The sequence below is a fragment of the Aptenodytes patagonicus genome, chromosome 7 (genome assembly GCF_965638725.1).
Source record: "Aptenodytes patagonicus chromosome 7, bAptPat1.pri.cur, whole genome shotgun sequence".
NCBI classification, from domain to species: Eukaryota; Metazoa; Chordata; class Aves; order Sphenisciformes; family Spheniscidae; genus Aptenodytes; species Aptenodytes patagonicus.
The window spans coordinates 46,611,210-46,622,536 of NC_134955.1; the positions used below are offsets into that span (position 1 = coordinate 46,611,210).

At 36.9% G+C, this 11,327-nt stretch overlaps 1 protein-coding gene across 5 annotated transcripts in view; it reads left to right on the forward strand.

Annotated features, from left to right (window-relative positions):
• YLPM1 (YLP motif containing 1) overlaps nucleotides 1-10,972 on the forward strand; it is a 40,080-nt gene extending 29,108 nt beyond the window's left edge. For 4 of the 5 annotated variants that reach the window (XM_076345109.1, XM_076345110.1, XM_076345111.1 and 1 more), the window contains 4 exons: nucleotides 2,816-2,867; nucleotides 8,058-8,188; nucleotides 10,028-10,207; nucleotides 10,572-10,972. In XM_076345109.1, coding sequence (XP_076201224.1) covers nucleotides 2,816-2,867; nucleotides 8,058-8,188; nucleotides 10,028-10,174 — 330 coding nt within the window. In that variant the 3' untranslated portion in view covers nucleotides 10,175-10,207; nucleotides 10,572-10,972. Of the gene's footprint in view, nucleotides 1-2,815; nucleotides 2,868-8,057; nucleotides 8,189-10,027; nucleotides 10,208-10,571 lie in introns of those variants that run through there. The other variant, XM_076345112.1, reaches the window with a different exon arrangement.
• The last annotated feature ends 355 nt before the right edge of the window (nucleotides 10,973-11,327 follow it).

Here is an 11,327-nt window from a genome sequence, read left to right on the forward strand (position 1 = left end):
GTGGAGCATGGCAACGTGCCTCTTACAGACATTTATAAATTGCAGTACACTATAGCGCTGTCTTCCAGATTATCTAAGAATTACACTAAGTGGAGGGATGGGAAGAATGGGCAAAGATTAATTTAGGTTATTTCCTTTCACGTGTCTAAAGAACTGTTCTTGACTGTCACAGTATATGACAACAGTTATGAAGAAGAATGCTTTCTCTGCCAAGGCTTGCTGACTTTGTTTGTCAGTAGGTGTTTTCAAGATGAGGGATTAGGTCTCTTGGATAAATGAAGGTTAGAGAATTGCCCTGAGGGCTGGCGTTTTTAGGTATGTATTTAAAAGGCTACGGAAGGCTTCCTAATGTAACTTCTTGGTATGTGTTGGAGCTGCAGCTGGTCAGTGCTTGATGAGTTGAATGTGTCTAAATCCTGGTTCCCACAATCAAGCATTTAAACTCCAATAAACAGGAAGTAACCAAAAATGTCTGAGACGAGCAAAGTCCTTTTTCTTGATGGAAATTTACTATTCCTCAGGAGTGGCAGTTTAGAAAGCAGTTGAAATACGGAATAAAAAAAATAAAGCTTAGGAAGAGTGGATTTTAATAAACATCTGGTTTTTGCAACATGACTCATTTATTCTCTTTACTAAATTATTCTTTGGCACAGAGTATGAGACTGCATGAAGTGTGGCTAGAATATTTCAAAGACGCACCCATGTTTACAAGAATATGGCTGCTAGTCTCATTTCTTGGAAGTGAGCGAAGAGAAAGTTGTCTTTAGCTTTTGAGACATCTGTGCATAAGTGTGTGTGTATGTGTGTGTTTATGGGCTCTGGGGAGTGTCTTAATGTACAGCACATATAACAGGCCTTTTCTTTATGAGACAAGGAGAAAGCTTGGTGGTAAAAACTATGCAAATTATTAATAACTAAAAGTAATCTACATATAAGAATGTTTTCTATTCAGATTCACAAGAGATGAAAATCAGCAAAGAATTATCTGCTGTATGTAATCTCTGCTATTCAGTCACATGGCTAATCTCAGAGAGAGGCATGTCAGACAGAAAGGTGGAACAGTACACTGTATTTGGTATCTGTTGCCTTCTTGAGAGCAGTTGGTAAGGGTTCTTCATTTTGCTGCATTTAATCCTGTGGAAAAAGAGAGGTCTGAAGCTCCTGCCATCTGGCAGATGTCCTTGAAATATCCAACTGTCTTGTACCAAAGGATGAAGTCTGAATCTTTTCTTATCCTATCTGAGGACCGGGATATTGTACAGATTCAGCACACAATAGGCCATTTCACACCATCAAAGTCACTCTTTGTTGCTATTATCAACTCCCATAGGGTTGTTTGTAGCATTCAGACAATTCTTACTTTTCTGTGCTTGATGGTATGAATTATTGATGCATTTAACTTAGTGTTCTCACCAGTGTATCACACATCACTTTGTTCAATACAGGCTTCTAGCTGCGGTGTAAACTTTCTGAGCAAATTTTAATGTGCAACTTGGTTTAAAAGTATAAATATACATATATATATATATATGAAGCTTATTTATTTGTTACAAGGAAATATTGCAGCACAAACTGTCTCAGTTTGTATTAATTAGAGACTTGATTTAAAAACAATAAAATACAGAGATCTGATAATCTCAAGTCACTGATATATGCTTGATAGAAAAAAGGTCTTTCAAGGATTTTGGAAGAGCAGTGCTGAACATAATGAAAAGCAGTGTAGCTCTCTGCAATAGTACACTCTGATTTAGTAACCCTTAGCATTAACAAATACACGTATATGTTTACCACAGTGGAGGCAACCTATAAATAGGGCAGGAGAGAAGTTAGTGTAATAAAACTGGTCTGTGGATTGTTTGTTTTCTTGTTGAAATCTTCTAGAGTAGTTCTGTTCCCTCTCTATTAAAAATAATTCTTAAAGTAATGAAATTCTCACAGGGGTTGCATTTCACTACATTGAGCTTTTTATGTGATTGCAGAGAAACGTAAGTAGTTTTATATGAAATCTGAACAGCTGAAATGAGTTATAAGGGGTTGCTTAGTAAGGATTTACTTGTCCAAGAGTATAAAATGAAAAGATAAGAAGAAGATATCTAAAATAAATACAATTTTGCCAGATTTAATATCATTATGCTCATTTACAAGGAATAAACTGGCTAAAGATCATTACACGTAAAACATATGATGACATTATTTGTAGGGAAAAAGTGTTTTAAAAGAATCATTGAACTAAGGGTTATTTTAAAATGAAAAATAATACTAAAATCTTAGTGATTCAGCAGATACTCTCATTTAAACAAAAAATAATTTTGTTTAGTTGTGGACTAATCACTCATACAAGAATTTAGTATATCCCTTCGAAAGGATTATTAAGTGAAGCTTATGTGTCGTAAATCTGGGAATATATTCTTAAAAGCTTATGACTACGGTAACTTTTTCATTTGTATTTGTAAAGCTTTGAATATTCTTTTTGCCTGATAAGTTGTGTTGCAATAACTTTTCCACCTGGGATAATACAATATATTAACTGTGCACACAGCACCATTGCTGTCTGTTAGACTCATTCTGGAGTTCTGTGGTTGCAGAGGGCAGCACTCTTGTAATGATTTGCAAGGGCTGCTAAAATCACTGAATGGGAAGTGGATGCAGAAGTTCTGAAATACTGAGTAATTTGTTTCCTTCATCTGATAACAGGAATTGTGCCTTACGAAAAGAAATATCTTAAGCTCCCATTATAATGCTGTTTCCAGTTCAAAAGTGATATGCATGTGTGTCTTTCTCTAATCCTCCGAGCTTCTCTCTGTGTATGATTTAGGGTTACATTCCGAAAAGCAAATGGGAGATGGACACTTCTGAGGCAAAGCTAGGTGGGTATTTATTTTTTCCTGTTTCTTATAGTTGGTATCTGATGATGTTTGCAAAACCTGAATTTTTGTTTTTACTGTGCCTCCTTACCAAAGACAAATAAATGTATTGATCTCATACACGTGTCTGAAACTGCAGAAGCATCTATACAGAAAAGGAATTTATCTTCTGCCAGAGGCAAGGGATTTATGACTTTCTAACCATCACTGTTTTATATACTCATTAATTGTTCTTCCATCTGTTCAAGGAAAGTACTTTGTCTTAAAATTTAAAAAGAGCAGTATTTCTATTCTTTATTCATCTCGTCCGTATTATAAAAAGCAAAGAGTCAACTTACATTGCACTGCATTCTTGTTCATGCTGCATACCTTTTTTTCAAGCCTAAATGTCGTCGGTAACTTCTTACTTTCTTGGAGACATGTCTAGGAGCTAAGTGTGTTGAAGATGTTTCTTGCTCTCCAAAATTGACATGTGTGAGGACAAAGTAGTGCCATGCTTTGAAGTTGGTTCTGAATGATTAGGCCTCGGTGTGTCTTTTCAACAACTTAGGTATTGAAAAGTTAAAGTTTGTTATGCTTTTCAGTTCCAGGAAAGTACTAGAATTCTTAGTAGGATGCAAAATGGACTTTCCAGGAGCACAAGGGCACTATTTTTGCTGCACTTTTTGTTCTGATTAGTGCTGCTGGTTGCGTTAGACATAAGTGCTAATATTAGGATTCTGTCAAAGTCAAAAACAACTTTCAGGCAGAAATGCGTGCACCATGGCCATGGTGGAAGGTGTACACATGGAAAGGGGTTTCTAGTCATTATGATCAGTTTTGAGATATTTTTTTTTTTTTTTTTTTTTTTACTGAACAGTAATGGTTCTAAGTGAAACTTTTACCAATGCAATCCACATAAAACTGCTACTTTGTGTCATGTCTGAGAAGTAACAAGTATCTGAATGGGATGCAGCATGTCTTAACGTTTTGAGGTTTGCTTCTGCATGTGTGGTACAGCCCTGTGTATCATTACTTTCTAGTAACCAAAATCACAATTGCACCATAGAAATAGCATTAGAAGTTCTGGCTTACATAAAGCAGCCTTTCATCTTTTGCTGTTAACTGCTTAGCTGCACCATCTCTTCTGCTGCTCTGCTCTCTTTTAAGTCATTTAAATATTTGTGAAATATATTGACATTGTGGCACCTGCAGTACAACTGGAGGAGCCTTGTACTCAATGATTGCGGCATATCACAGCTAGGCAGCTAGACAGAATTAATCCAGGATTGCTCTGCATTTTTGTTCTAAGAGTTGATTGGTTTAATATCTTAAGATTATTTCTTAAGTTTATAATGATTTTTTTTCCTAATTATGTATGAAATCATAGTACTGGAAAACTGCGTTGTTGAAGAATGCTCTGATACATTGCGTTGTATTCCAAATAACATAGACTTCTTTAAATACTGAGTAGTAGGAACAGATGCGTTGCACTGCATACGGTGAAGCTGAAGTCATCCCGTGCGTTTTACAAATATCACAGGAATCCAAAGTGTGTTCTAAAAATATTTAAGTTTTATGTGTAGTTTCTAGCAATGTGGAGACTGTGACTGCAGCAGAAATTTATAGATAGCTTTCAAACTTTGTCTCTCATGATCAATACTGCTAACAAATAGAAACAACTGTGTTGCATTTCTTTCCATATGAAAACTCCATAATATAAAACATAGGATTTTTATATGGTCTCCACTTAAATGTAAAATGGGGAGCGAGCAGCAGAGTCAATTTTATGCTAAAGTAAGTTACTTGCAAGGCTGTTGCAATAATCCTTCAACAATCAAACTCCATTAACAAACTGGATGTTAGCATGCTGCAAGACACAGATACAGGTGCTGAGAAGGTCTTTCTATGAAATCTGTATTCACGATTTTACTTTTATAACTACCCTCTAGATTCATTTTTGTAAATATATAGAACTATAGATTAAAAGTAGATTCTGACAGAACATACATTTAAAAAAAGCCAGGCATTCCTATGTAATGAATGCTGTTTCTCTGAAAAATTGCTCTGCAAGGGCGGACAACTTCTAGCTCAAGGTATGCATTATAGCACTTGCAGTCTGTGAGTAAGAATTATTATATTTAATTCACAATAAGACTTTGTGGTAGATGACCAATTAAAATTATTTCCTGAAAGGCATGTAAACTGTGATATACATTTGTTATTCCAAAGTTGAGTTATTTCCTGGCAGCTGGCCTGCCCATCAGGTTTATTGTGTTAGTCTCAGAGGGCACACATTTGCAGAAGTGATGTAAGTGCAGAATCCAAAAACAACACTGTAAGTCTTGTTTTGCTTTTTTGTTTTCGTTCTGAGTAGATGTTGTTGCAGGAAAGCACAATAAGATCTTACTGATTGTAAAAAGCCTCGGAAAAGGTCTGAAAAGTTTGAGTTCTTTAGCTGCAACGCTGACTTGTGACAGTCGCCATACCGTACGCCCCAGAGCTCTTGCTTTAGTTCAGATTTACTTTGCAGGGGTGATGCATTCCTCTGAGTATGTGTGGTGTATCATTTCCTTATGTGTTGTGAGTGCACAGTCACATTTTTATTCTAAAGTCTAATCACTGGTCTGTCTCAGTGCATAGTGCACATGGGTTCTTGTATTTAAATTCACAGAAATGGACTCACATTTTTAAAATTTGACTATATTCGAAGTGTGTAGTGCAATACTCTGTTTCAAAGTGCGGCTTAGTGGTGAGTTCTTCAAACTTTCAGGGAAGGAGAAATGAGCTCTGGCATAGCTAAAGTTTTGATACCATTGTAAAATTTGCTCTAGAACACAAATAACATTTTACATAAAACTTTGGCTTTTGTATAAGAAGGGCAAAAATTTAGCTAATTAAGTCAGATGCTTTATTATTAAAATTCTAAAGGTGAGTTTTTAAGTTCTGTGGGTTTTCAGAAATGCTGCTGCTTCATTGTTTTTAAAATTGAAATGGTAAAATGATGTTTGATAGTTTAACACTAAATAATCATCTGCCATAAATATTCACAAGCACCATTGTTACAAAATGACACCTTGTCTCATTTTCAGAAAAGAGTATTCTGAAATAATGCTTTGTGGTAGGCTTTTGACATTTCTGTAGTATATCTACTGCATGGCACATGTACCTTGAACCACGATAGTATGGATGGGAGCAGATCCCTCTGGAAAGGCAATCCAACTTCAAACATGGAAGGAGATAACATTTTAAGATAAATTCTGTGTAGCAGTAACAAAAAGGGACAGTTCATACTCTGAACGCCTCCTGAACTCCTCTGTTGATGTTTGAGTGTTACACATTTCTTGGCGATGTTTACAATTGGTCTGTGTGCAGCAGGGGGTGGTAGACTGAACTCTTTCTTCCACATTGGTAATGAGATGAGCTTGCATCGTAGCATGTTGCCTTCCAACAGGAATATGTCTGCGTACAGATACTTGCCAACAGAGAGCTCCTGAATTTTCAGTTCTTCATGTTCCTAAATGCTCCTCAATGCATTTGTTGCTCTCCTTTTCAATGTCATTTTTTTCTGAAAATCCGTATGCTACAAATGATCTATGCTGATTGATCCGAGAGTAATACTGAGGAATAGTGCAAGCACGTTATATGCTGGAGTAACAGAGGAATACTGTATAAATCAATTTTGTCTTCTAGAGGGAGTGCCGCCTTTCTGTGGAGATGGAGCTTCAAATTTGGCAGATTTAACTTAGAGCAAAAGAAGAGCTTTAACTGAATCGTGTAACAAGATATCATGTAACAGATACAAATATTCTGCAGAGTTTTCTTAAACGTTGGCTTTTTTAAAAGGCTGAGGGGGATTAAAATGTTTTCTTAGAAGAAATTCTGTATCTATTCCAGGGAAATGGAACAAAGGTGAAGTCTTTAAAAATTTTAGAGTTGTATGAGGGAGAAATTACTTCATTAGTTTATGGCATTTAAATTATTCTAGCATGTCTACATCACCATTGCCTCACATTATCTCCGTTGTTGTTCTTTTCTCTCCCATATTAAGTAAAAAAAAACTCATCTCTGAACTGAGCTTCTTTAAATACATACCTTTGAACATCCTCTCTTGCTATCCAGAAAATATGCTGCCTTGTATTTGGTTTATTTCTGAGGCCTTTTGTGGGTGAATTTAATTACATCAGTGACTTCTGAAACAATGTTACTGACATCACTGGAAACGGTTTACAGAATGTAACTGCCAAGCTTAGTATTCCTTCTGCATATACTTGAGTTGTTGGCTTATAAAATGGTAGCATACATTGACAGAAGTCCTAGGATTTCCTTTGACTTGTAAAGCCGTTTTTCATTTTCATGCTTTGTTATTCGTAATCTTACAATGAATACTTCATCTCCTTTCCAAAAGCAGTTTGACACATAATTTCAAGAAGGTGGTGTTTTTTCACTGAAAATAAGTGTCCAAAGAGGAACAAAATTTTAGAACCTAGGAATGGAATTGTTTCTCCTCATACCTTATTGGTTCAATAAGAAAAAGAAGAAAATGATGACTGTTGGACAAACCTACTGCTCAAATATTCATGACTGACCTCTTACACCATGAAACAAAAGATTCTGAGATTTTTTTTTCCAGTCCTGGAGAATTTTTTGAGTGTGTTTTCCTTGTGGGGAGAGAAAAAGAAGGGGGGGGGGAAATCAGGGTTTCCAAGGAGCTTTTTGTTTAGCAGACACAGTATCTCAAAAACTTGTCTTTGATGCATTAAATTATATGATCGTCACTTGTTCCCTGATACTGCATGTATGCCATGTTTGACACAGTATTAAACCCCAAATTTGGGAAAAATGCTACGGCTTTAGTATTGTGTTCAAATACAGAAAGGTGGACCTGTGGTTCCTAGCTGTTGGTGGCTATATTGTACCTGTAAGGACAGACTCCGTATAGTATGGACATCCAGAAGAACAAGCTTTTCTCCCTCGTACAAATAACAAGACTGAGTGTTATTGCCACACAGTTAATGTGAAAGATCAATAAAACTTGAAAATGGTGTTGTCTTCTCTAGTTTATTTCAACTCTCATCATTCCACCTGTCAAGACAAGCTGGATGTACAAGTTCTGCTGCTCATTCTTTTGAAAATTTTTCCACTCTCGTCTTGTTTTTGTGAATATTAGAAAAAAATTCTCCTTTAACTCTGAGGCTCTGTGTTTGTTCTCAGACAAGCTGGATGGTTTGCGGACTGGCACTAAAAGGAAACGTGACTGGGAAGCAATTGCCAGCAGAATGGAAGATTATCTACAGCTTCCAGATGACTATGATACACGTGCTTCTGAACCTGGAAAGAAAAGGGTAATAAATTTTCAAATGACTTTCTCTCTGTATATGGCCATTTAACGGTCTCTGTGAAAAAGAGTTGTATCAAGTCATGCAGTGTCTATCAATATGGCAATTTCACTGACTCATTTTTCATTTGGTGTCCCATTAGGTTCTGTAAGAGAATATTCTTGAGAGTAGGGTCTTCCAGAGGTAAATAAATTAGTTATAAGGAGGAGTTGTAGATAATGAAGATTAACTATGCATGGCATGGCTTTTGAGATTGAGAACGGAGTCATGTCCCATTTCTTGCTGGGGGAGATGATGCACTTTGTTTCAGAGCAACCCGTAGAGTCCTTTTCTTATGCTGTATGTTTTGTGATGAGATAGTGTGATATACAGTGCAGATTCCAAGACAAGATGATGATTTTATTAAGCTGTTTTTTTGTTAGGTTTTGTAATAAGTAGGCAGAGAAACAGTACACTGTTCTTATGTTCAAAAAGATTCAGCTGAGGAAAGTATCAGCTTTCTAGGTTTTATATCAGTTAAGTCTTGTAGACATTACCTCCTGCATATACCTTGCATAAAGCTTGGGAGATGGTGTATAAGAAGTTGGCTTCAACCACTTTATGTGTAGTTCTGTTCTGAACACAAAATGCTACATCTTCAAATACCATTGTGAAAAAAAGGGCAAAAAATCATAGAGAAAGATGAAAGAGAGGTAATAGGAAGAATTAATACTTTTTTTTTTTTTTTTTTTTGGTTTCCAAAATAGAAAGACCAGCTTTTGCCACTAAAAGTAATTTGAGTTAACTGTTGGTGTTTGGGCTTTGTTTTGTTCTGTAATGTCAAATAGAAAACATGGGTAGTACTGGACAGTATGCGTGAGAGAAATGGACATACTAAGGCATTGGCAGAGGAACTGATGGTGGAAGAAAGCAGACATTGCTTATCAGCAGGAATGTCTGGGGAAATCCAGCTAGGAAGTGGAATAGGGGGGTGCTGGCAGAAAGGTAACAAGGCTATGTTCCCAGGTAACAAATCAGCCTGAGTGGGACTAATCAGTTAGGATGTCAAGGAAGAGCTCCTTCACTAACTGTTGTGTTTTTTTTTTTTGTCCTGCAACGGTGCGTTCCAGCTGAGTTTCTGGACTGTAGCCCTTCATCATCACCTCCCTCACTCCCTCCTCCCTGTTGCACTCCCTCCCGTTGGTGTCTGGGTTTGTGGGTGAGAGAGTGACTGTATATGGTTGAACAGGATGAATGCAAGTGATCTGCATGACCATGAAGAGCCACAGAGGAGATGGCTGGAGCTGTAAAGATGGGAGATAACAAATGCTTGAAGAAGTTATTTAGTGTGACAAAATAGTGGAAAGATTTAGACAGAAATGTATCACAGAAGATAGAGAAGAAAACTGTCCCTCTCATTCATTGCTGAGTTGCTCTTTAACACTGTCTTTCTGTAGTTTCATAATCATCTTCTAGATGTTTCCATTGTGCAATTGAAAGACAGGTTGTATAGAAAATGAAGACGCTAAATGAATCTTTGATAATTCTTCCTGCAAAAAGCATTGCTTTGAACAGAGAAATAATTGTAGTAATTACACTTCAGCTCTCAGAATTCTAGCGTTGAAATGGAAAAGGCTAATCATCTGTACCTTTCTTCTACTCTGTGGAACACCTGGGTTATTCAATTAAAAATAATGTAACTGGTGTAGTTTCCATCTTTACCCGTCAGAAAACAAATTAATACTTACCTGTTCTAATGAAAATGAGTACAAATCAGAATTCTTGTGCTCTTATCTGCAGTGGAAAGCCTAGACTTGTCTAAGGATTTCTTAAGAGATTGTCCTACTGACGGTGTGTTCTCCACAGGTGCGGTGGGCAGATCTAGAAGAAAAAAAAGATGCAGACAGGAAAAGAGCCATTGGTTTTGTTGTTGGACAAACAGATTGGGAGAAGATAACAGATGAAAGTGGTCATCTTGCTGAGAGAGCCCTCAACCGCACCAAGTATATATGAAAAAGTGGTTAAATGGAATTTTGTGCCTTTAAGGTAAGTATTGAGTCTTCAGTTATAGCCTTGATGTTTTTTAGTTTTTTTAAGAGTTGAGGTTGCACTTCATGTCATTGTTAGAATTCTCCCAGACAAGATTATTTGATTTGGAGCCTTGTATAATAGGTGTCAGCTGTGCCCATGTCAACGTGCACCTTCCCATACAGCATCTAAAAATAAAAGGAGAAGGATTGTCAGCTATCAATCTCCAAACTTTATTAACAGGAAGATTATATTTTCATTAGAAGAGTAGTTTAGCTGTGTGCCTAGTCCTGTCTAGTTCAGATTTTGCTTACTATATCTTAACTCTGATCATGTTAATTGCTGTTTTACTTGGTGTAACAAACTTTTCCTTTCTTTACAGGCCATTTGCTCTGAGGAGAAGTGAACCAAGGTGTCATGAGCATCTTGCATGGGTCATGTCACTCCCACCTTCACAGTTTTTCTTTGTTACTTTAGTTTCAATAATTTTCTTGAGATATTGGCAGATAACCAGTGCCCTCAAAAAACCCAGTGAATCCCACTGCTCCTAAGTGAGAGAGACAGTTTACTTTTTAATATTTTTGGAGGGGAGGGAGGGGGAGGGCCAGTAGTTTTAGCTGCTGTTTGTGGGATAAAGTGGAAGGATTTGACAGACGTTACCTCCACTGTACTGTCACAGAATGTTTATCACCTTTGCTTTGTGGCTGTTCTCGTTTTATACTGTATGTACCTTGTAGCTTATTGTATTAGGAAGCAGAACAATAAATTTCACTATAAACTCGGTGTTCTTGGTGGACCATATAGCATGGGTTTTGTTTGACATTTTAAATGTGGTCTGTGTTCACATGTTGACAGTGCTCAGAACCGTCCTTACCTGGAAGAGGTGCTGTGCTCATATTCTGGAATGTGTCCTGTCTTCTAGGTTTATCACCTGCTCTTCTCATAGGCAGCTCCATTAAGGCCCCAGGTTTTGCTGGCCTTTAGGAGTCATACCATTCTCAGTCTTCATAGAGAGCAGGAATGATCGTTATTTTTTGGATCCTAGTTTGTCAATTACGTTAAATTTCCATTACTACATGAGTATAAATTCTGTTGGATGGCTCTGAAATACTCAAGGTAGTAATGTATGAAAAACATT